At 35.4% G+C, this 23,781-nt stretch overlaps 1 protein-coding gene across 3 annotated transcripts; it reads right to left on the bottom strand.

Moving 5' to 3' along the window:
- Window positions 1–23,645, bottom strand: Prp40 (pre-mRNA processing factor 40). 3 transcript variants are annotated; one of them, XM_089635891.1, is made up of 16 exons: window positions 23,534–23,645; window positions 18,419–18,673; window positions 17,739–17,897; window positions 14,620–14,768; window positions 12,395–12,537; window positions 11,475–11,599; window positions 10,659–10,807; window positions 9,753–9,864; window positions 9,312–9,674; window positions 9,063–9,168; window positions 8,669–8,898; window positions 8,359–8,556; window positions 4,653–4,760; window positions 3,547–3,690; window positions 1,530–1,702; window positions 1–514 (listed from the first exon to the last, which is right to left on the bottom strand). In XM_089635891.1, exons 1-16 carry the CDS (start codon window positions 23,534–23,536, stop codon window positions 415–417), a joined length of 2,517 nt encoding a protein of 838 aa, XP_089492017.1. In that variant the 5' UTR covers window positions 23,537–23,645; the 3' UTR covers window positions 1–414. The 3 variants fall into 3 exon arrangements, with proteins under 3 accessions (XP_089492017.1, XP_089492018.1, XP_089492019.1); XM_089635892.1 differs by having other exon boundaries at window positions 12,395–12,525; XM_089635893.1 differs by lacking the exon at window positions 23,534–23,645 and adding an exon at window positions 20,114–20,224.
- Between the last annotated feature and the right edge of the window lie 136 nt (window positions 23,646–23,781).

Genomic DNA, 23,781 nt, shown 5'->3' with positions numbered 1-23,781 from the left:
AGTATTTTATTCATCATTTCCATCAAATGGTTTTATTTATTGTGATAATTAACACCATGAAAAATTACAAATATATTATTATATAATATAATTTAAATCAAACATGGGATCACCTTATAAAACTGATTTATTTTCTTATTTCTAATAATTACTCCTTTGGAAGTTGATCCGCCAAATAAAAAAAGTTTAACTATATGTTATTGAGAGTTGTTCGAGTTTTAAAAATTGTCTACAAGATAACATTGTACAAAAATTCTAAGTAAATACAAATTCTGCACTACGATGGTCCTGCCGCTAAGAGCTCCGTTGTAATCTCTCTTTTGTCCATGAGAAAGAGGGAGAAGTCAAGTCAGATCTGTCAGCGGTATTGCCATATGAGGTATATTTCATGTTTTTTTCGTTGGTATCATTGCTCTAGTCACCATCTTGTTCATGTAGCTGTGCGAGCAGAGCAGCGCGTTGCGTCTCTAGCTCCGTTTCACTCAGGGCACCGGCTTCTCCACCAGCTGGGGATCTAGAAATAAAAATGATTTAAAAATAAATCTTTACATTATTGTATAGAAGTTTCCAATCTTGCACATTCTGTTTTTTGTAACAAAGGATGCAGTTGTAGCTACCTACTACCCGGTACCTACCAGCCACAGCTTACAATAAAATTAATTAAAATATTTGAAACAGAATAATATAAACACCTCTGGATAATAGGCCGATTGCCCTAGAAAATTCCGTTTGTAATCTCATGCTGAGATCAGTACAACCATAAATAAACCACTCACTAGATCGATATCTTCGGGTTTTTTGTATGAAACAAATTGCTCCTAAAAAACCATAGACATGCCAATATATAGATAGTAAAATTCTCATTCGGAGCCTACTTATTATACTATACACTAATGAAAAACTTTGAAAGTTTATTCCATAGACTATCAGAGTTTTTCATAGTTAGGCAATCATATGACATAACAATATTTCAGTTCCAATTTTCGTTCGGATTTATACCCCCTGGTAACAACTTAACTTCTTTCTCCTCACTTCACTTTTCATGTGTTCCATCAACTATATATATATATATTGTAATTATAACCAGTGTACATATAAATATCAATAAACATATCCCTATACATATGCCCTATACCATAAATAATGGTTCTAATAACTGCAGCTTTTGAATCTTGGCAATACCATCAAGACTGATTTAATTTCACATTCACAAATTTGATTAAAGTAAGCAAATAATGTATGTCAATTTCACACTAATTGTTGAAGTCCATTCATTTTATCACATGTCATTTTGGATTTTCTCCTAACAATATATGATCTCATTAAAGACTCTTTTCTTTTACTCAACCGTTATGATGCACAAATTTTAACAGATGTTTTTGTATTTCTGTACACATATTCGTAAAATGTGTATTGTTCTGATAATACAAACAAATTATATATTACAAGTAAAAGCCAATAAGTCACTGTGACTGTCTTCGTCACTTATTGGGTTTTACTTGTAAATAGACGATGGACTAATGACATACCTGATGGTCACTTTGTCGGGGCTCTTTCTCTTGTCCTTCTTCTTTTTGGGTTTATATGAGCTAGAGGATTCCTCTCTCTCCGGAGTCTCCGGGGCGGTTCTCTTGGACTTCTTGGATTTATAGCGCGTTTCATCCGGAGAATTAATCCTGGGCGGAGACGTGTTGGGAGACCTCTGCAATCACCAAATAAATTTTATTATAAACCACATTTGTCAGGGGTATGCAATATTAACGTACATAGGCAACAAGGTTGATGTTCACCTTAGATGGATTGATAACATTACTGCAGCATCTTCAACACTGGTTGCCATTTAACTGGATGAAGATCAGAGTTCTTAATTCATAAGCAAATAAGCAGGAGTCCCTCTACCGATGCAAGTTAATTTTCTTAAAAGTAAACTTCACCTCTAATAATTATTTTTAGAAATATTTATTCAAAAACATTTTTACACTTGCTTTTTAAACATACATTTAACTCTAAAAATATATATTATTGCGCTATAAACAATGCAACATAATATTTAACTTAGTGGAAACTTATTCATTAATCACAAGCTCAGTGAAAATAATATTTATTCAAATATGTATTTACATAAAAAATTTTACAACAAACTTAACTCTCCATTACAATGGTTGGATAAAAAAAAAAAACAACAAAAATAACATTAAATAAATTAAAAAAAAAAAATTATCATCTAGGAAAAATATCCACTATCTCAACGAATTTAAAATGTTTTTACTGGTAGCCACAAAAACTATGTACCCATAAAATTTTAAAAACCCTGTGTTTGGGAATTATTTATGAACAATAATGTTAAATAACACCCATGTTCATAATAAAAGTTATCAGTAATCAGAACTGAAGTTGGTTTATGACTACGCATTAAATAGTGATTAAAGAAATCCATACAGACTAGCAGAAAAGATTCATCATAAATTTAGATATTCGAAAGGATTTTTACAAAAATTTTATTATGACAATATTTTATAGAAGTGCGTGCGTCCTACATTACCTGCTCAAAGTATAACAGGTAGAAAAATACATTAATAATTTGAGGTTATTAATATCATTATTTTTAGTTATTATCTGTAGACTTTATTAATGAGTCATTATAACAAATAAGTAACGTTATTACATAAAATAAGTAACATACAGCTTGACACACTTAACTAATAGGCGGCCAAAGGAGAAAAACAAAAAATTAGTTGCATTCACATAATTTACACTAGCGACGCAAAAGACTGATTGTAAAGTTAAGTGTATCGAGCTACACGCTAAAAGTAAAGGATTCACATCTACTGCAAGCGTATTACAATAAACCAATAAAAAAAATACATTAAGATCTCCTCATTAACAAGAATCACAAGAGTGTATTTCTAAATATTAGTTACATAATTGTGGGGTATAGAGATAGGTTAGTTATTTTTAATACGTGTAATTAATATACGTGTAATTATACGTGTATAAGTGTAATTTAATTGATTTGCAGTTTTGAGAGGAGTGGTCCAACAAGTTATTAACCCATAATATGAATAAATTAGAAATAATTCTAAGAAAAGCATTGTAGTGTAAGTAAAATAAATGTATTGTATAGATCTCCGTATAATACGATTTTTAAAGTCCGCTGGGAACATTTCACTTCACATTGACAATGTCTTCGCAAACCGAAAAATAAATATACATAACTGCCAGAATTATACAATATATATAAATACTAAATTTATAAACCAAACCACTCAATTATGATAAAATTAATTTGCCAACAAGTGCAATGATAACGGAAAAGGTAATCCAGTCAAAAAGAAATTATGTTTTACATTAGTTAACACGACTTCTATAATATTATATTCTATTGATAAATGTAACACAGGTATTTTCAGAAACAACAACTTTATTAATAAGCATTAAATAACTTAACATAATCAGGCATTGTGAGGAATTAATTCAAAGAAAATAAGTAACATAAAAACTTGCAACTCTCTTTCAGTAGTAGTCGGTAAGTTGTTTGTATCTCACCGGGGTGGGGGTGCGCTTGCGGTGCTTGGACTTCTTGGACTTTTTGGATTTTCTGACTTCTCCATTCTCTGAACTCCAGGAGCTGAGTGAGGCAGCGGGGGAGGGGGTTCGCCGCCTCTCTCTTTCTCCGCCGCTGTCAGAATTCTACCAAAAATTCAAGTCATTTATTATTAGAGCTTGTGAAAATTTGAGGATGGATTGCAATGGGATATTTTCAGTTTTATTTTTTTATTTTTCGAGAAATTGAGAAAAAAGGTATTTTTATGTTGACGGGTAAATTTTTTATAACGGTTTAAAATGTTCCATTTTCGATTTGCCGCTAAAACAACATATTTGTCTTTATTTGTGAATTCGGCGGCGTTGAAGTCGCGCCTGGCGATTTTTGTGACAGCCGTCTTACCAGACACTGGCGTTTTCTATGTCATAAAGATGTTGTAGCCAGTTGGAACCGTTTCAGAATGTGCGGTTTTAGATCGTTTTTGAATTAAATAATTATGAATGAAAATATTAAAATTACATATTTTTAGTACGATAATCACAATCCGAAAAATAACCTTTAAATCTTCCACACAATTTTAATGGTATTCATAGTTTGTGAAAATACCCCATTGTTAGAGCATTAACAATAAGTGGGATTATTGTTAAAAATTATTTTTTTTTTGCATAAGGCTACACACCCTAAAAGGTTATAATTTTCAACAGCACCCGTTCCAAAGAGCTAGGTTGATCCTTTCGGTATTGCCAACATTCCTAGATTGGTGGACATATTCTCACAGGTACAATAATTAAAGTCATTTATCGACTATAGCAAGTAAAAATGGACAGAACGGATTGCAATTTGTGGTTGGAACGCTGATAACAAGTGAGCATATTAATATTTCAATAGCATGAGTTTCGAACAAGGTAAATTAAGGTTAATCCATTTGGCATTGCCAACATTCCTTCATTGGCGGACATATTCTATCACAGGTCTTAAAATGCAGGTTCATGGAATCCCCAAGGATGACGACATAGGCTCTGAGATCCTGAACAGGACCACCGAACCGCGGCTTCCCGTGTGAACTCAATAAATTCTCATCACCTCAAATGGACAGTTTGCTACTTACCAAAGGTGAGCGGGAACGAGATTTCCTCTTATTTTTCTTGTTTTTTTTAGATTTTTTAGCTCGGGAGTGGTAGTGGGTGCAACTCTCTTCCATTTCATGCTGGAACTCCTGTAAACATAATAAAAATGTTGCTATTCTAAAGGGAAATAAAATGTTAACCCATCTGCTGCCCATCAAGTGTAACTAGTAAATAGGTCAAGTAAATAATTGTAAATATGCCTGCCAGAGTAATTACCAAATTACTGGAAATTGAGGGGAGGATAAATACCCTAGCAATTAGAGTGGGAAATTACGACAATAAACTTACTAATTATATTCATACACGCCCATTCAATGTTGGTGTGGTAAAGCCGGCCTCGAGCCTGGTTTAAAACCGTTTTAACCCAACAAACATCATGGTAATAAGTCAAGTTTTTTACTGTTCTGACCTTGCGCACCGCGTAATATTTACACCACGTTTTTTAGTAAGGCTGTTAATGTATTTTATCGGTATTCACCAAACTTTGACATTACTTTTTTTGCAAATCATCATACTCTAGCAACTAAGGTTGGAAATCCCAAGAATAAACATGTAATTTATCAGTATCCCAAACCTACTCGCATTTAACCCACAAGTTCTCGGGCATATTCTGTCAGAAGGTGGGAGTATTTTTTTTTTTATAGGGCGGAGACGGTTTACATATAGTTTCCATGAGCACTTAGGCCATAGGCACATTGTATTTTCACCTATTTAACCTCATTCCTTTAACAGTCACCCGGTCTCTTTTATAAAGTTCACCAGAGTTGTTATTGGATATGATGCAGCTTTGTCTTCTGGTTCCACAATCTGGTTCAACATGTCTTCCCAGGTCCCATCTTTCCTCTCCAAACCCCCTTAGTTCCCTGAAGGCCCAACAGGGAAGAGGGCCTCATCTCTCCTCTCCACTCCCCGTTGGTTCCCGGAACGCCCCAGAAGAGAAGAGTTCACGGAGGTGTCCTCATCTCTCCTCTCCATTCCTCCTTGGTTCCCTGAAGGCCCCACAATTGAAGAGTCCACTCCCCCTTGGTTCCCTGAAGGCCCCATGAGGAAAGAGTCCACTCCCCTGTGGTTTTTTGAAGGCCCCACGGCGGAAGAGTCCACTCCCCCTTGGTTTCCTGAACGACCCGCAAGGGAAGAGTTCACGAAGGTGGCCTCAGCTCTCCTCTCCACTTCTCCTTGGTTCCTTGAAGGACCCGCAAGGGAAGAGTTCACAGAGGTGGCCTCAGCTCTCCTCTCCACTCGTCCTTGGTTCCCTGAAGCCCTAAGAGGAAAGAGGGCCTCATCTTTCTACTCCTCCTTGGTTCCCTGAAGTCCCCACAAGGGAAGAGTTCATGGAGGTGGCCTCGAAAGATGAGGCTCTCCTTTCCACTCTTGCTTGGTTCCCTGAAGACTCCACGACGGAAAAGTCCACCCCCCCTTGGTTCATGAAGAATTCATGGAGGTGGCCTCATCTCGCTTCTCCACTCCTCTTTGGTTCCAAAAGCGGTGAGGGAGTTTTCGAATGGTCCAAGTTTCGCCCCACAAGTATCTAGGGAAATAGAAGGTACACTCCAGCCGAGCCCTGAGTGCTGGGGTAAGGTCTAAATACTCCGAGATACGACCCTGTTTCTCGGAGGCACCGTTCGTGACTAGGTAGTGTTTTCCAGTCCCTGAGCGACGGGTTCGCCACACTCCCTATGCTAATTCCATCCCAAAATTAGTCCCCCTGAAGAAACCCTGTAGCAATTCTAAAGTAGATATATTTATGAAGTTTCATTTCCCTCCCACAACATAAAATATAAATTCAAAGTTAAACATCATTAGATAAATCAATTTTTCACAATTTGAGTACACATGACACATAAAATATTTTAGAAACTCGAACAAAAATAATATCCAAATCCAATAAACCCAGCTATGTTTATTTATTTCACGCCTATTAAAGCTTTTACATACATATATATAAAAAATTATATGTTGTATATCATTTTGAAATATTCGTTTAAACTGCATTACATAACTTTAGCAATAATTGGCCTTTCGTTTAAAATGTATCCAGCCACGCCGAGTCTTTCACATGGAACTGACGTTGAGAGTGCGTTCATTTTATTCACATCTTAATTATATCTATTAATAATATTTGTCTAAACTCAAACATTGACAATATTTCCGATTCACTGCCCAAATTCAAATGTGGCATCATGTCAATAATATAAACTGTTCAATGCGCATACATACACACACACATACCTATATACTACACATGTATATACGTACCACTTACCAGACATTACAAGGAAACATATCATAGGTACCCAACATGAAATATCTTTAATATCAAATAAATAAAAATTTGTAATAACTAATTTAGCTAGATTTAGGTATGTATTTTTGTTTCCACTCCGCCAAATTAAAGGATCATCCCGAAAACTTTATCTTCGAGATAACGTTGAGCCTCAACTATAGCGCGAGAGTGTGATGTGCCCTTTGGGCGAATGTTGATCATAGTCTTTACATAATCACTCCAAATTGATGACGTCGATAGAGACGTCGGAGTACTTCTTCGATCGGTAAAGGTAGCGATGAAACTGTAACATTAGTAGGTGATTCATTATGTATTAGGTTAACTACTTATCCAATAATGTACTGCTTAGTGATTTCCTCGATTGTTGGATCTTCAAAAAAAGTTTGTAGCGTATGTCGAGTAACATACAGTTGCAAATGTTTTACTACTAAGTTATCTTGTTGAAAAATTTCAACGCATGGGAGGTTATGCTTCAATCGCAGATTCACCAACATTTTTTTGGTAATAAGGATCACTGCTGGCTGTGACGTATTTTTGAGTGACGTATCTCTTTGGTGAACTCTTTTTTTTTTTTAAAGAAAGACAATATTTGAAGATCTTCTACTACCACCACAATAAGCGGAAAATGTTACTTTTGTCGTGATGGAGGGCCAGCCGAGGAATTGAACATACTACACCAAGATGGGACCCAAACGTGATGCCAACTCAGCAACTGATCAGTCAAAATTTCCCTCTTTTTCTTCGCACGGTTATAAAATTTAACACAGATTTTGGCAAATTTACCACTCCATGTGTGATAATATCTCAACATTAACTATAATGTCCAGATAAATAAATAAATAAAAATGAAAATCCCAGAGATATGTAGTTTCCATTTCAAGTTTTCTGATTTGGTAACTCCTAGGTCTTGTTGTAATGTCATTGATTTCATCTTCCATTAAATTTGTATGCAAGCTTAGGGTTAGTTTTTTCAACATGTAAGACAGTGCATTTTTCGACATTGAGCTTTAAAAGCCAATCTTTTGTCCATTGGTATACTTCATTTAAGTTGTTTTGGAGTTGGTACTAGTTAATGGAATATCTTGAATTATTTCTCTTCTCCCAAACATAAATCACATTTTTATTTCTCACTACCTTTTCACACACCCATATTCTGCTTATAGAAAGTAATACAGATATTCCCCTTTTCTCAAATGAAGACAAAAAAAAAATAGCATTCAATGTGGATGCTTAACTTCATTTGAGCAAAAATTCGAGATATATCCTTTTATCCGACAGCGATGGAAACATTCTATACAGATTGGAACAACATATAATTTTACCAATGCGTAAATGTCCTACAAACTAATAGAAAAGGACCAGTAGGACAATATGATCTACGTAGAAACAGATATTTTTCTTACTTTGAATACTCTCATTTGATCATCTTCATTTGGGATAGCCTCGAGTTCCTTGATGCTAAAGTCCAGCATGGGTTTAACGTCTTCCCAGTTGAGCAGCGGATCGATGTTAGATTCTCTCAGAGCCCATTTGAAGGCAGATTCCAACTTCTTGGCTGCCCTGTTCTCTTCCTTCAATCGATCACGTTCTCGAGATTCAGCCTACAATTCAATTCATGATGAATCAAATAGTTGAAATGTACTATCTCAAGAAATATGACAAATGGATGGAGGAAGCAAGGAGGGTGTTATTTGTAAGTTTGTAGGTTTTTACCTTCTCCAAAAGCGAGTTGTATGTCAATTTGACATTCCCAGCATCCAGCGAGGCAGACTTGCTGTCTTCACATACGATGGTAGCAAAGTCCTCAAAAGAAGTTGCAGTCGTTACTTCAAATGATTTCTCCTTAAGAATCTCTTTGATTATTTTCTTTTCATCATGGAACCTCGCCTTCAGATCTTCCACGTAGAATTTAAACAGGTCCAGCGGAGTTGATCCACTTTGTCCTAGACAGAAATAAAGTACTAATATTAATAAACAAGTTGAGAGTCAGTAAGAAATTAATTTTACATTGGTAACTGAAGATCGAAAATTGTATTATGGCTTATGTTTGCGGGCCATTACTAAAATTGGAAAAAACGTTCTAATGTTAGGAAAATTTAATACATACCTAACATAGCGGAAAATCTGAGATCAGCAGAAATAATGGGATAAAGCTCCACCCAAAGTGACATTGATGTCAGTTTTCCTTCTTCATGCAAGCCATCCAAAAGTGCCTGAAAACATAAAAAAAATAAGATTATGAAATCTACCAACAAACAATTCATTTAGTGGAAATGCTGTTTGAAAAGATTATAGTCCTGCAACTGAAAGCACAGTGTGAAGGGAGAGATTAGAATGTAGCTAAGTATATGTTTACCAAGAAGTTGTCTCGATTTTTCCTTTGGCCCCTCTTATTCCTTTTCTTGGTTTGTTCCTTTTCGCCCAAGTACTCGGCCTCCAAACTCCTGATGTGCTGCTCAAAAACTATCAGGGCGTCTTCCTTGTCCATGCCCAGGAGGTTGACATCGTTCTTGAAAGCCGAATTCTCCAGGAGCATGACCTGAGCCTCGCTCCAGGTGGTGCCGTATCCGATGTCAGTCATGTTGTCGAGCACCTGACCCAGCATCTTCATATTCCTCTTCTTCAGGACTTTGGCTTCTTCCTTCTCCCTCTTGGCAATGGTGAACAGGCAGTCTTCGTATATGTCTCTTCGATCATTATCTGGGACACATCGCCAAACCTGAAAATAAGACACTAGGTCAGAGAAACGAACACAATTATGTATTGAAATTATATTTAAATGAAGATGAACATTTACCTCTAAGTTGGAATACATTTCGTCACATTTGTAGTACTTGGTTAGCGATGTCATCTTTTCAGAAGTCAAAAGAAATTGTTCAAGGGTCTCCCTATTTTTCTTTGTCCTCAACCTGAAATTAAATTTTAAGTTATTTACGAAACATTACTTTAGACTAGGATATCTAAAAAAAATAAATATAAAATATACAGAAAATATTGAAAAGGAAAGTAAACAATTAAAAAAATGCATTATTTTCGATTTCCGGAAACTGAAATACATACTTCTTGTTGTTATTTAACTGAAACAAAGTGTACGAAACAAAATATGTGCGTATTAAGTGTGTCCCTATTTTTCTAATTTACCACAAAATTATTTTAAAAATTTACGAGTAATTTATTAGACACAGTATTATGAACATAGTAAACAATATTTTTTTATTTTTATATTTACTCCACACAGGAGGCGTCATCTTTGGGGATGCTGTGTGGAGGGTCTTTTTGTGGAGAGGAAGGAGTGAACATGGGTCTTGAAGAGTCCCATGTTGTAGGAGGGAGGAAACACAGAGGCCGGCAGTTCGTTCCACAGCCGAGCTGTTGAACTTAAGAACGAATCGTAGAAGCGACCCGTTCTCATGTGACAAGTGTCAACTGTGTACAAATGTTGGGCGCGCGTTTGGCGTGTATCCCGACTACGCACCGGTGCCGAAGGGATCAATGACGCTAGTTCTTCAGAGCATCTTCCATTGTAATACCGATAGAACAAGGACAACATACCTACCTGACGCCTGTGCTCTAAAGATTGCAGTCCGTTTGTTAAGATTGGGGAATCTATCAAACGGACCGCCCGTTTCTGCACAGAGTCAAGGGTTTTTTTCAGGTATTTTTCAGCTCTTTAAATATATTATATAAAAAAAATTATATTTACCTCTGTTCCTCTCTCTCTTCTTTGCTTTTTTGCACCTTGTATGCGTTAAATGCCTGCTTCTTTTCATTCAGTCTTTTCAATGTCGGATAGCGTGGATCCTTTGATATTAATTTAATACATTGTTCCCAAGTTGAGTTTGACGACACATTCTAAAAAATAAGATACATGTTAACCCCTCAGACCTCTGGCGTATTCTATCCTAAGGTCGGAATATTTTCGCTTTGCAATAAAATCCAAATAAATGTAATAATTCTGAATGTATTCGAAAACTAAAAATGGTTTTCGAAAGGTGATGAAATATACTTTCAATTAGAACTAAACATATAGTTTTTGAAATATTAAAATTTTGATTGCAAACATAAAAAAGTTTTAAAAATTAGGCCCACCTAACATTTTTTCATTTAAAAACTGAACTAAAATTACTGATGAAAAAAAATGAAGTTTTATTATTAAATTACAGTTACATCACATTTTTTTCGTCACCTATAAAAATAATTCATAAACAAATTTCATACATTTTCTACAATTGCAGTTGGAACCTTTGGTTTCATAGAGGTGTACATTTGAATACTTCTGTGGTTAACTTCTAGATTTGAATATAAAGTATGGTGTTTTTTCTTTCTAACACCGTTTAGATCATATTTTTAACCAAGATAGTAAGGGGGACACAATGATTTCTATGAGACAATAAGAGCTGTTCCTAAAAGTGAACAAATTAGCAGGAGGAGTTTAAAAGATTAAATAAAAATTGATAAATATAATATGTACAAAATGAAAACAAGATGATTTGAGATAATTAAATAAAAATGTGTGTACTTTTTCCTTTAAAAGCTCTTTAAATGCTTCCATTGCTTCTTTCTTATCCTTGAACACTAATTTAGGTTCTGGCGTCGAGTTGCGAGTGTCCGGTATGGACGGAATATCATTGCTCTCTTCTTCAACTATAATAAAATTAATAAATAAATAAATCAAGAACTTCACGGATTTATTAGAAGCTTGAATTGTATACTTCATGAAAAGGCTGTAAAATTATAACAGCACCATATTGTTTTTTTGACATTTGAAAGGCAGTCCGTTAAATGTCGACTCTAGGTCCATTCCAAATGACAAAAAAACACCACATCTTTTCCTGATAATTATTATCGACTAAATAAATTCAAATGATTTGCTAGCTCAATTATTTCCAAAAATAATAGGTACGGGTTAACATGAGAGGTGAAGGATCAAAGCAGATCATTTTGTTGCCTGGATGCAGGCAACAAAATGACCAAAACACCCTTGCAAGTATTAACTAGTAGTTCTGTGAACAGTTGATCTTACGCCCAAAAAAGTGGTTTCCTAATTTTATCTTATTTAATAAATCAAAACCAAAATTTCCTCTAAAATCATAAGTAGGTACGTAAATACTTACCTACTTAATTACAAACCATATATTAAGTAACATTTAAAAAAAATTAAATAAGGAATTACATATATAAGTTGTCCAAAGAATTTTAAAATTTCAAAAAAGGAATTATACAATTTTTCCACAGAATTGTCACTATGGTAATTCTTTTTTCAAACTTTCAGGGTAGGTACCCATAATATTGAAAAAATGCAAATACGAAAGTCCAAATAAACACGACGTTTTCACATTTGAAAAAAGAATCTTTAAACGGATTGGAAACTTGTATTCTCTTATAAGAGAGTTTCACTGTACCTGTATGGAAAAGAACTTTAAAAAAAGTAAGTAATACCAATGAGAGGCGAGGGCTGGACATGGGGCGGGGTCTCAATGGCCGCCAGGGTAGCCGCCATGGCCTGATCCAGGGCCGACTGCCCCATAACGGGGGCCGCTCCCGGGGGCGCAGATGCTGGCAGGATATTCCTGGCAAAAGGCCTGCATTCGTTAAACGATGCAATTAGGCAAAAATAAACAAATTAACAATTTAAAACAAACTCACATTCCATTACGCTATTATATAATACAGATTTTTTAAATTATTAATTCCATTACATGAGTGATATGTTGTGCCTGTCTCACTAGGAACTCTTGTGTTGCTAGAAGGCTTAACTTTTTACGTCAAAACACCAGAGATTAAATGGGAAAATAATTCACCGACTCCAGATATTTTCATATCAGAGGGTTCGGCTCGGTAGAACTTCTAACTGTACCTATAAATCCTACTGATCCCTCAATATAAATATTTAAAAAATCTTTCATAATCCTACATGTATTTAAAGTGACTGATTTTTGCATTTTTATGTATAAATTGTTTAACAGATCTAATACGCCTAAATTTTGAATGAGAGAGCTAGGTATAATGCCAGTAGCCGAAATAACAAATGGTAATATTTTCATAGTCTGAGAATGCCAAATTCTTTTGATTTCATTTACTAAATCTGTGTACTTTTTTATTTTATATATATTATTATTTATTACTTATGTAAGATTCAAATTTTGAGAAAAGAAGGTAGAGTGAAAATAAAACTATCGTGGTCAAAAACAAATTTATGTGTTTTTATTATAAATTATTTATTTCGTATCGTATGCACCTATGGTACTTTTATTACAAAATACTAATTTCGGTTGTGACTGTCTAATTGTCTGTACTCTAGAACTCAAATTTACTTTGAGTTTAAGTGTCATTTTCAAAATTGTTCGAATGGAGAATTCAGACAAGCGACAAAGTAACTTCATATAATGAGTATTCATTCATGAGTATTCATTTTGACCGTTCGGTGGCCGAGTTGACATCGCGTTTGGGTCCCACTCAGGCGTAGTGTGTTCAATTCCTCAGCTGGCTAAGTCGTCCTTCCCAACACAAGCAACATATTCAGACTGTGATGGTAGTAGGAGATTTTCAAATATTGTCAGGTTATTCATAACCCGGGAATTATTTTCAAAATTTGTCTTTCTTTTTAAAAATTAAAAAAATAATTAAAATAAAATGTAACGTTGCTAAAGAAAATGATTTAAGTTGCCATTTTCAAAATTGGAACCGATTTATCCAGAATTTAGACAACCTGTGATTTTTCACCTGTTTGCACTACCATTACTTAAGATTGTTACAATAATTACTAACATTACAATGCTTTAGAATTTAGATGAACATGTCAAAGATGATCAGACATAATAACTGTCAAAGCAGGCAGTTATGTCCATCAATTAATGTTACCATAAATAACATGGCACCAATCGTATTGTTATTTGACGTATACATTACCACTTCTTTTTTTTATGTGACATTCCATAGTTAATTTGACAAATTGTTTACAACTACTATTTTTTATACATTTTCACTATTTTTTCCTATTCATATTTATGAGATTGCATTAACCTTCCTGATAAATAGTAAATTAAAAAATACTAGAAATAGCACAGGTCCCAATGGATGCGGTAAAGTAAGTTGTTAGAGATTTTGTAGTTTTGAAAATGGATGACAACCAAGGGCGTGCAGTCCTTCTTGGGACAAAAACAGTGTCTATGGATTGCACACCTGTGCTAAATTGTATAAAGTTAATGAAAAAATAAATATCTATGTATTTATAAAATAAAACAATGAAAAAAACGGAAATACCTATTTCATAGGAGCTTATTTTGAATATTTCCTTTTTTAATTTTTTGGCACACAATAGTTTAACTATCTCTATCAAGAGATGAACACCAGCCTCGAATGGTGTCACTAGAACCCAATAGTTTTATTAAGACTATCAAGAGACGAGCACGAGCCTCGAATGGCGTCGCTAGAACCCATTAGTTTTACTATGACTATCAAGAGACGAGTACGAGCCTCGAATGGTTTAACTAGAACCCAATAGTTTTACTATGACTATTAAGAGACGAGCACGAGCCTCGAATGGTGTCGCTAGAACCCAAAAACTAATAAAATGTGCAAAAAAATATAATGAACAAACAAAAGAAAAAAGTAAAAACGAAGCAAAATAAAATTGATAGCAAAACAGAATTGTTTAAACTTACAGATTAGCACCTTCAGAAGCAATTCTTAACTTTATATCTTCCAGTTCCTTTGGGATGATCCAACTTGACTCCTTAGTTGTCATATTGTTATAGTAAATCTTTCCATTCTCCGATGTGTACTCCTTCCAAACACACTGAGACAACAAACGCTGCAACAAATAATGGTTTTAACTATGGGAAAACTTTTTTTTTCTGAAAGTTGAGAGTAATTTACACATATCAAATGTTAAAATAAGTACAGTCTGACATTTAATAGTAGACGGAAATTAATGGAGCGGCAATAGTTTAAAAGGTTTTAAATGGCAACACGAAGATGGCTAATATGAAAATGAAATCAAGTTTTAAAAAGACAATTTTATGTTCAAAGTTTTATTTAACGTTGTGCAAGACAATTTTTTAATATTTCTAAAATTTGTATATCAAAATAGTCATTTATTAAAAAATTGGGTAAATATATCCAGAAACGCGCTTCATTCTTAATATGCACAAATTATTATGACATGAAAATAGGTTCTTTGTTTGGGTTCAATTAAAAGAGAAAGAAAAAACTGACCTAAAAACCTATTTTCATATGTCACTTCTATATCAGACATTATTATGTAAACAGAAGGACATTACTTTTTGAAGTGAAACTTCTTTACGCGCGTTATGCAATTTCGAGGACCGGAGTAAAACCAACTCATGACCGTCATCAAAAACCGTGATCATTTCGCTATAGGAGCCTAGCCAATATTATATACCTACTTTCGGTCGCTCTCCAAACTCAGCTTCGCGGTCTAGAGGCAAAGCGCCCGATTGTCGTCGTGAAGAACCGAGGTTCGATCCCCGCTTTAACTAATTTATTTTTTATTTTTGTGATTTTTTTAATAATAATTTTTTTTAAAGTTAAAAATGCTCTCGTGCTGCGACTTTTAGATATTTTGGTCTAATACGTAATAACCGCGGTCTAGAGGCAGAGCGTTCGACACTCGTTATGCAGGACCCGGGTTCGAATCCCATATTTTTATAACTTTTAATTTTTTTTTATCAATGATTTGTAATAATGTAGTAAAAAATTAGATAAATTTGTTAATTTAAATTTAATTTACTTTACGGTATCTATATGATATTTTGGTCGAAATATAGCTTACAAATCGAGCCGGTAGAGTCGCTCGGTATTTTGATTAATTATTTTTATTTTGAATCATTAAAATTACTAATCAAGGCCGATAACGCCGTGTCGCGCGAAATATCTCTCCTCGCGGTCTAGAGGCAGAGCGTTCGACACTCGTTATGAAGGACCCGGGTTCGAATCCCATATTTTTATAACTTTTAATTTTTTTTTATCACATGCTACTTATAAATATGTCAATAGGCAGAAAAAAAGAGAGAATGAAATGAAAAGAGAGAGAGAAGAATACTAAAAGTTTCACTTCCGTCGTGCGTAGGCTTGCCACACACTGTATTTTTTTTTTTACACTATTTCCACACCTGTATGAAGGAAAATAATTCCTCTCAAGTCATCTTTAAAGATGCTGGAGGGTCTTTTTAGGAAAGGAAGGAGAGGAAGTTCTGAGAAGGAAAAAGGTATGTGGGTGGGTAGGAATCGGGGGGCAGTGTATCCAAGAGTAACGGATATATGAATCCATCCCTCCCATTGCGGTGCAAGGCGATGTTCCGAAAGAGTCCTGCTGGAGAGATCAAAGGTCTCCCTCAACCAGTCTCTCCTGATACGGCCTGCGATGCAGTTAGGGGCAAACACATCCGCCGCCAAGACCCGGAGAAACCTCACCCCGTGAACCCGGGCACCCCTGTTAACCCTTCAAGCCTCGGAAGGACATTACTAGCCATAAACATATTATATTCCATTAGAGCCTCTGAAAGACAGATCTGACCGGGTCGTATTTTTATCTGTTTTTTTATAATGTGAGGATATGTGATTTGTTCGTCGTTGGAAAGATATATAATTATTCTTTTCAGTTTGTCCCAAATCCAAAAAATTGGTGGGATTTTTTCATTGACAGTAGATAGTTAAAAAAATTATTTAAATATTTTTATTGTATAAACGGCATAAAAAGTGAAGTGACAGTTTTCTTACTAATTTCCTACAAAAAAGGAATGAAATTTCACAGTGTAGTTGGGACTTGTAGGTAAAAATAATTTAAAAACTTGAAAGGTTAAGTCACCAAACGTAGCTAACCACCTGGGGTCACCGCGGTGATAGAGGTGTTGGTTATCCAATAAATACCTACTCCGTACCTACTACGGTACCTATACTCGCCTCCAAAATTTTTGTATTTATGTATTAGTAAGTTATTTCCAGAGATGTGCAAAATGGGTACCCAAAACCATTTGAAATGCAAAATGGAAATGGGTCAAAACTTTTCCATTTGAAAATGCAAAATGCAAAATGGTTTTTAGAAAAGCATTTAAAATGCAAAATGCAAAATACCTATTTTCAAAATGCATTGAAAATGCAAAATGGTTTCTCAGGTCAAACAATTAAAATAATTATATAATTTCTAAACAGTTTTGTCATTTAATAATGGACCTCAATGTAGAACAAACATATTACATGATGGTAAATCCAAAAATGCCACGACTACAGATTATGACCCACAAAAAATTTGCGCGGGACAAATGTTGCCAACGTAAAAACATAGAAACTGCTATCTAACATTTAATATTACAGCGTCATGGCCCCATGTTCAGTATTTGAATCAGTATTTTTTGTAATGGTATCACTCAATTGCCAGGGCTCCTACCAGGGAGCAACTTGACAAATGTAAATTATCTCTCATATCGAGGTTGAGGACCGACTGATTTTTGGGGCTTATGAAAAAAAGATGAGTGGAGATAGTAGGAAGAATGTTGCAAAAAAGCATTTAAAATGGAAAATGCATTGAAAAAAGCATTTAAAATGCAAAATGCAAAATGGTTTTTAGAAAAGCATTTAAAATGCAAAATGGAAAATACCCATTTTGCATTTTGCATTTCCATTTGAAATGGATTTATTTGAAATAAAGCACATCTCTGGTTATTTCACTGTGGTTCTCAAATGTTTAAAATAAAATGCATTTTTTAAATACATCATTTTGGCAATTAAAAAGTAAATTTGTAACTATTGAAGTGAGTATTACCTCTGCAGCAGTCTTCAGTTCATCGGGCTTTTCCCAAGCGCTTTGTTTGGTAGCGGAGTTGTAATAATATGTCCTTCCATCAGGGGCCTTGTGCTCCGTCCATGAGCATCCTTTATCCACGGCAGGGGCCATTTCCGGGGCGGGTGTCACACCCATATCCTGAAAGGTTGCAAAACACTTTATTGGCTGGCTTTGTAGCGTAAAGGTCTACACAACATAATGTAGTATACTTAATAGCAATTGTAAGCCACCAAAGCAGACTGTCCAGCACCTGTCCACAAACATTCCAAGACCACATTCATTTGCAATTTGCATTCAGCTGCGTTCACCTCATCCAACATGCACAAATTATTAAAAAAATGGTAAAATAGGTTCTTAGGCTAGTTTTGTTTTCTTTTTAATTAAACCCAAACTAAGAACCTACTTTACATGTTACTAGTTTGGGTATTAAAAATACACTAAAAAAACCCACATAATGTCAAATCGTAAGAAATGGCGTAAAAGTGTACATGAAAAATTTGTCAAATATTAATGAAAATGCTGCGTTTTGCTTCTCCGTGGACTGAATTCTCCATTGTAATTAAACTGATAAGAAGTGTTTTTTTTTTAATAATTTGTTCATATTAGGGATGTTGCATATTTTTGGACCAAAACTAGTACTGTTTACTTTAAGTACTTACAGGTTTAAATTGGCCAAACCCTGGCGGGGGCCTGGAGAAGGGAGCTAGCATGGGCTGGAACCCCATGGGTGGTGGAATGGTAGCCAGGTTGGGAGGCATGGCGGGGGGCAGAGCCTGCATCGGAGGCATGGGCAGAGGGGGCACCCCCGGAGGTCCTGTGGGGGGCACACCGGGAGGCAGGCCGGGGGGCATAGCACCCATCACAGGAACGGTTATAAGACCTACCCCCGGAGGGGTTACTAGGCTTGGAGGATCCTAAAAATATTATAAATAATAAATATATACAAAAGGAAGAAATAAATACCCAAGTGCATAATATATTTGGTATACATTTAACTAATCTGCAGATAGACTCTTCGTTTAGACCTTCTTACTAATGCATAATTAACACTTACATAATGACGAGATAGGTACTTAAAATCTATGGTAAACTTGTTGAATTCCGCTGCATGCAAGGGCTCTTTATAAAAACAACACTTGATTTCAACTAATATCTAATGGAGACAACTATTTAAGACGGGAGTATAAGTAAACATGCACAAAATAGGGGTTTAGGGTGTTATTTAGTTATTTGGTAAATATTCAGCATTACTGGCCACGCTTCATACTATTTTTTTTTAAATAAAACCTTTTGATTCACCTTAGTTATTATAAAAGGCTACTATCTGCATTTGGGAAATTTTTAATTTTAACATAATAATATTTGGATGATTTGTATAGCGCTGTTTTCGTGCAAAATCAGCTCAGGGAACATTCTAATTTTTATTTAAGTAAAATGAAAATTTGTTTTCATTGTATGGGATGACAACCGTTTCTAATACTTTATGTCAACGATATTTTCATATATTGGTATTTCTGATACTACACGCAGGGTTAGAAGAAACGTTATTAACTTTTAATTTATGCATTTTAGGTAAGCACTATTTTTATTTATTTATTTTACGCCTATTAAGACTTTTACATTATTACATATTTTGGCGGTACTCTGGAAAAAATAAAATAAAATTAGGGTATTTAGGCAAGTTTTTAACATTTTTTAAATATAATTTGGTATGTGAAAAAACCTAACCTAACCCAATCTAACCTAACCCAATCTAACCTAACCCAATCTAACCTAACCCAATCTAACCTATCCTTTTTTAAATTTTTTTATTTATAAAACATGCCTTAATACTTTATTTGAGTTCCGCCAAAATAGTACAAACCTAATTTGCATAGAGTAAATGGTAATAACATCTCTTATACTCCTATGGTATCAGGAATACCACCATAAGAAAATTTCATCAACAGAAATTATTTTGGCCGCCATCGCATACAACGAAGGTGAAAGTTCATTTTAAGTAATTAAAAATTAAAATGCCAAAATTAAAAATGGTAAATTTTGGATAGGGCCTGACGCGCTTATTACGAATAATTTTTAGAAAAAAACTTTATATTCGCCTTAATTACTATAAAAGAAAACTTTTTGCATTTCGGGCGGCGGAAAATTATGCATTTTGATTTTCAATTGTGTAACACCAAAATTCACTTCGCGAATCGATGTGGCGAAAATGCGCCGCCATTAGGAACGCACTGTTATGTTGGTATCACTGATGCATTAACAAGAGCTAAATACGACCGTTGCTATCTTCGTGGGATACACATGAAAGGCGCTTAATTATGAAAAACAGAATTAAGAATATAATGTAAACGAACCTCTAATCAGAATCACTTCAGAGTTAAGCTGAGGCACTGGAATCATGTTGGATTTCATCGTCGTTATAGTTGGAGGTGTTGGTATTCGTTGTCATTATAATTGAAGAATAGAAATAATAATAATAAACAAAAAAAATAACAAAAATAAAATTTATTAGGGTTTGTAAACTTCAGCAGCCATTTTGAAAAATTCGTGGAGTCGGTCTTTGTTTTTGGGCACCGATCTCTTCCACATGAATTCACAGAGATATCCCTCATAATGGGCCTTACTCCTCCCGAATCTGGGTACATTTCCCCTCACATCTCTCCAGCACCGCTCGATATTTTGAGTGTGTGCTCCGGTTTCTGGGTCTACAAATGATAAACTGTGATTCACACTCAGATGTACGAAACCTTCATTTCCAAGGCAATCATACTCCTTCCAGCAATCACTTATGATTGTGGTGCCCGGTAATATGTATGCTTTAATTATTTCCAATAAGGTTTCTTTGGAGCGATCCTCTACTCCGCAGACAAACATTTTCTTGGATTCTCTTTCGAATCCACCGAAAATCCATTTACCGTCCACTTTTCTACCACGGTTGTACTTGCGCTTTCCAATTTTTGCCTCATAAACTTCCACGGTGATACCAACACCTCCAATCTTCTGCTTCATTTTGTCGCACCAGAGCACGCAAACCTCCCGGCAATACGACGACCAGTTCACGACCGTGTCACTGCTGATATCCATCTCTTCCATCAAGAAGGTAGTCCTAGGTGGACGCATCATCGTCCAAAATGACACGAAGGTGCATATTTTGGCGATTGAAAGATTTGACTGGCCGAAAAATGTGCCTTTTCTTATAGAAGCAGTAAACTTGCACCTTTTCTTGACCCGATTGTGGCCCGAATTCACCACAAACGTTTTTCGGCAACTGTACGTCATTTTCGAGAAGCTACAAAGATTTTGACAAAGTTCGCACTTTTTCTCCCGGAGAAGCACTCCGTGGCTTCTTAACCACTCTATCATGGCATCTTCATTTCTTACGATGTCTCCAAACCCCAAAAGTCCAACCGAACACGAATTGCACGACATTTTTTCTACTAGAAGGTCTTGTTCGGCGAAAGAAATAGACGGAACTAATTATGTAAATGCATTGTTCGGAAACGGAAACAAAAAAACCGGGAACAGAAAAACTGGAAGGAAGAAATAAATATGAGTATTTATGTCGCGGGAGGCACTAAACATGCAAATTTTGTTATGTTAGTATTCTATTATGTGGCTATACGAAAAGATGCTAGAGCAAAGCGTAGAAAGCAAAATAAAGTGTCCCCTTTATACCGCCTGCTCGCGTCAAGGCAAGAAAAACATCCCAGTTTTCAAGTAATTTAGCGGCTACGCGAGGTTTGTGTAACATGGTTTGTGATACAAAAGAAAGTGCCCCTTTATAACGCCTGCTCGCGTCAAGGCAAGAAAAACATCCCAGTTTTCAAGTAGTTTAACGGCTACGCTAGGTTTGTGTAACATGGTTTGTGATACAAAAGAAAGTGCCCCTTTATAACGCCTACTCGCGTCAAGGCAAGAAAAACATCCCAGTTTTCAAGTAGTTTACCGGCTACGCTAGGTTTGTGTAACATGGTTTGTGATACAAAAGAAAGGGCTGTATCTCCCTCAATTTTAGAAAAATTAAAGTTTGTTAACATTATAATTCTGTTGTGTTTTCATAATTTCGCGCCAATCCATTTGTATTCAACGAAGTTAGCCTTAGTCGTATCTACGCAATGTATCAGGGATACCAACATAACAGTGACGTACCTAATGGCAGCTGATTGCCGCCGCATCGATTCGCGAAGTGAATTTTGGTTAACGCAATTGAAAATTTAGGTATATGCTGACTACGAGTGCCCAGTAAAATTTAACACTTTCCCGACATAATTACTAATTCCTGATGATCTCAAACTGTCCCCGTGGTATTGTTCTCAGGTGCAAAGCTTTCACTTAGAACAAGTTTCACTTCGTTTCATTTTTACACTCAAAATAAATATGACATATTTATCAAAATATCCCACTTCGCAGCCATTTTACATCGTACTTTTTGCCGGGAACTTGATGGGAGTCGCTATATGCACAGCGACTAATCGACAGGGGGCGTGGCCAACATATCCGAGCATACCCGAAATGAAGTATAGGTATAAAAGGGACACTTTCTTTTGAATCACAAACCATGTTACACAAACCTACTGTAGCCGCTAAACTAATTGAAAACTGGGATGTTTTTCTTGCCTGGACGCGAGCAGGCGGTATTAAGGGGACACTTTCTTTTGAATCACAAACCATGTTACACAAGCCTAGCGTAGCCGCTAAACTAATTGAAAACTGGGATGTTTTTCTTGCCTTGACGCGAGCAGACGGTATTAAGGGGACACTTTCTTTTGAATCACAAACCATGTTACACAAACCTAGCGTAGCCGCTAAACTACTTGAAAACTGGGATGTTTTTCTTGCCTTGACGCGAGCAGGCGCTATAAAGGGGGCACTTTCTTTTGTATCACAAATCATGTTACACAAACCTAGCGTAGTTCTAAAAAGGTTTGTTTACATTATATTTTTACAACGCCATTTCTGACGTTTCGTTTCACCGCCCACCGCGTTTCACTGATTTTGCAACTCGGAACACCTCGGGTATTCTCGGATATGTTGGCCACGCCCCCTGTCGACTAATCGCTGTGCATATAGCGAAATCAACATGGCCGATTATAATTTGTTAATAAATGTCGATCTCAAACCATTTTCTGTTTTTTTCCATGTTTTTCCTTTATTATTTCAACTAAAATGAAGCGTAATACGTTTGCCCCAAGGTTAGTTCATAATTACTTCTCATACCGTCGAGATTTGGCTTAATTTGACAATTTTAGCGCAAAAACAGTGAGGGCACTGATAGACAGCAAGTTCCAAAATTTAAATTCATAATTCTCCGCCGCCCGAAATGCAAAAAGTTTTATTTTATAGTAATTAAGGCGAATACAAAGTGTTTTTCAAAAAAATATTCGTAATAAGCGTGTCAGGCCCTATCCAAAAATTAATGTAATTTTTGGCGTAATAAGCGTGCAACGGAATTGAACAAGTTTAAATGTATTTCGTGGACATCCACATAAAAAAAAAAACAAAACGGAATTTACACAAAATCATAAGATTCTGTCTAGAACTAGATCTAGACTCTGCAATCAATCAGCAATTATTTGACAACCTACATTAATATAACCGATACAGACACAAAAATAGTGATGAATATTAGAAAAAAATACAAATACATGAGGTAATCAAACCAAGGGAACAGAGGATTTATAAAAATGAATTAAATTTCTGTCAAAAGTAACATGTTGGTGAAAAAACTTGGAAACTCAGGTACATGTACATTTCTCGACAAAAGCATAATTTACCATCGGGATAATATATCACTTATTGGCAAGAAAACATTAAGGACCGAAAACTAAATGCTTTATTTTATTTCAAGAAAAGCACAACGCGCAACGAAAACCGGCAAAGATGACATAAAAAGCATATAAAAGCATAGATGTCATTTGTCATCTATGGCATAATGAATCTATGGTTCCCAGCGATGTCCAATGACATTCCGCGAAAATGTAAATCGGTAGATTTGAGTGAAAAAAAATAAATTAAATCAGCG

Source organism: Hesperophylax consimilis, chromosome 9 (assembly GCF_061612785.1).
Source record: "Hesperophylax consimilis isolate HC1 chromosome 9, BYU_Hcon_1.0, whole genome shotgun sequence".
NCBI classification, from domain to species: domain Eukaryota; kingdom Metazoa; phylum Arthropoda; class Insecta; order Trichoptera; family Limnephilidae; genus Hesperophylax; species Hesperophylax consimilis.
This window is presented reverse-complemented; position numbering and strand designations above follow the sequence as displayed.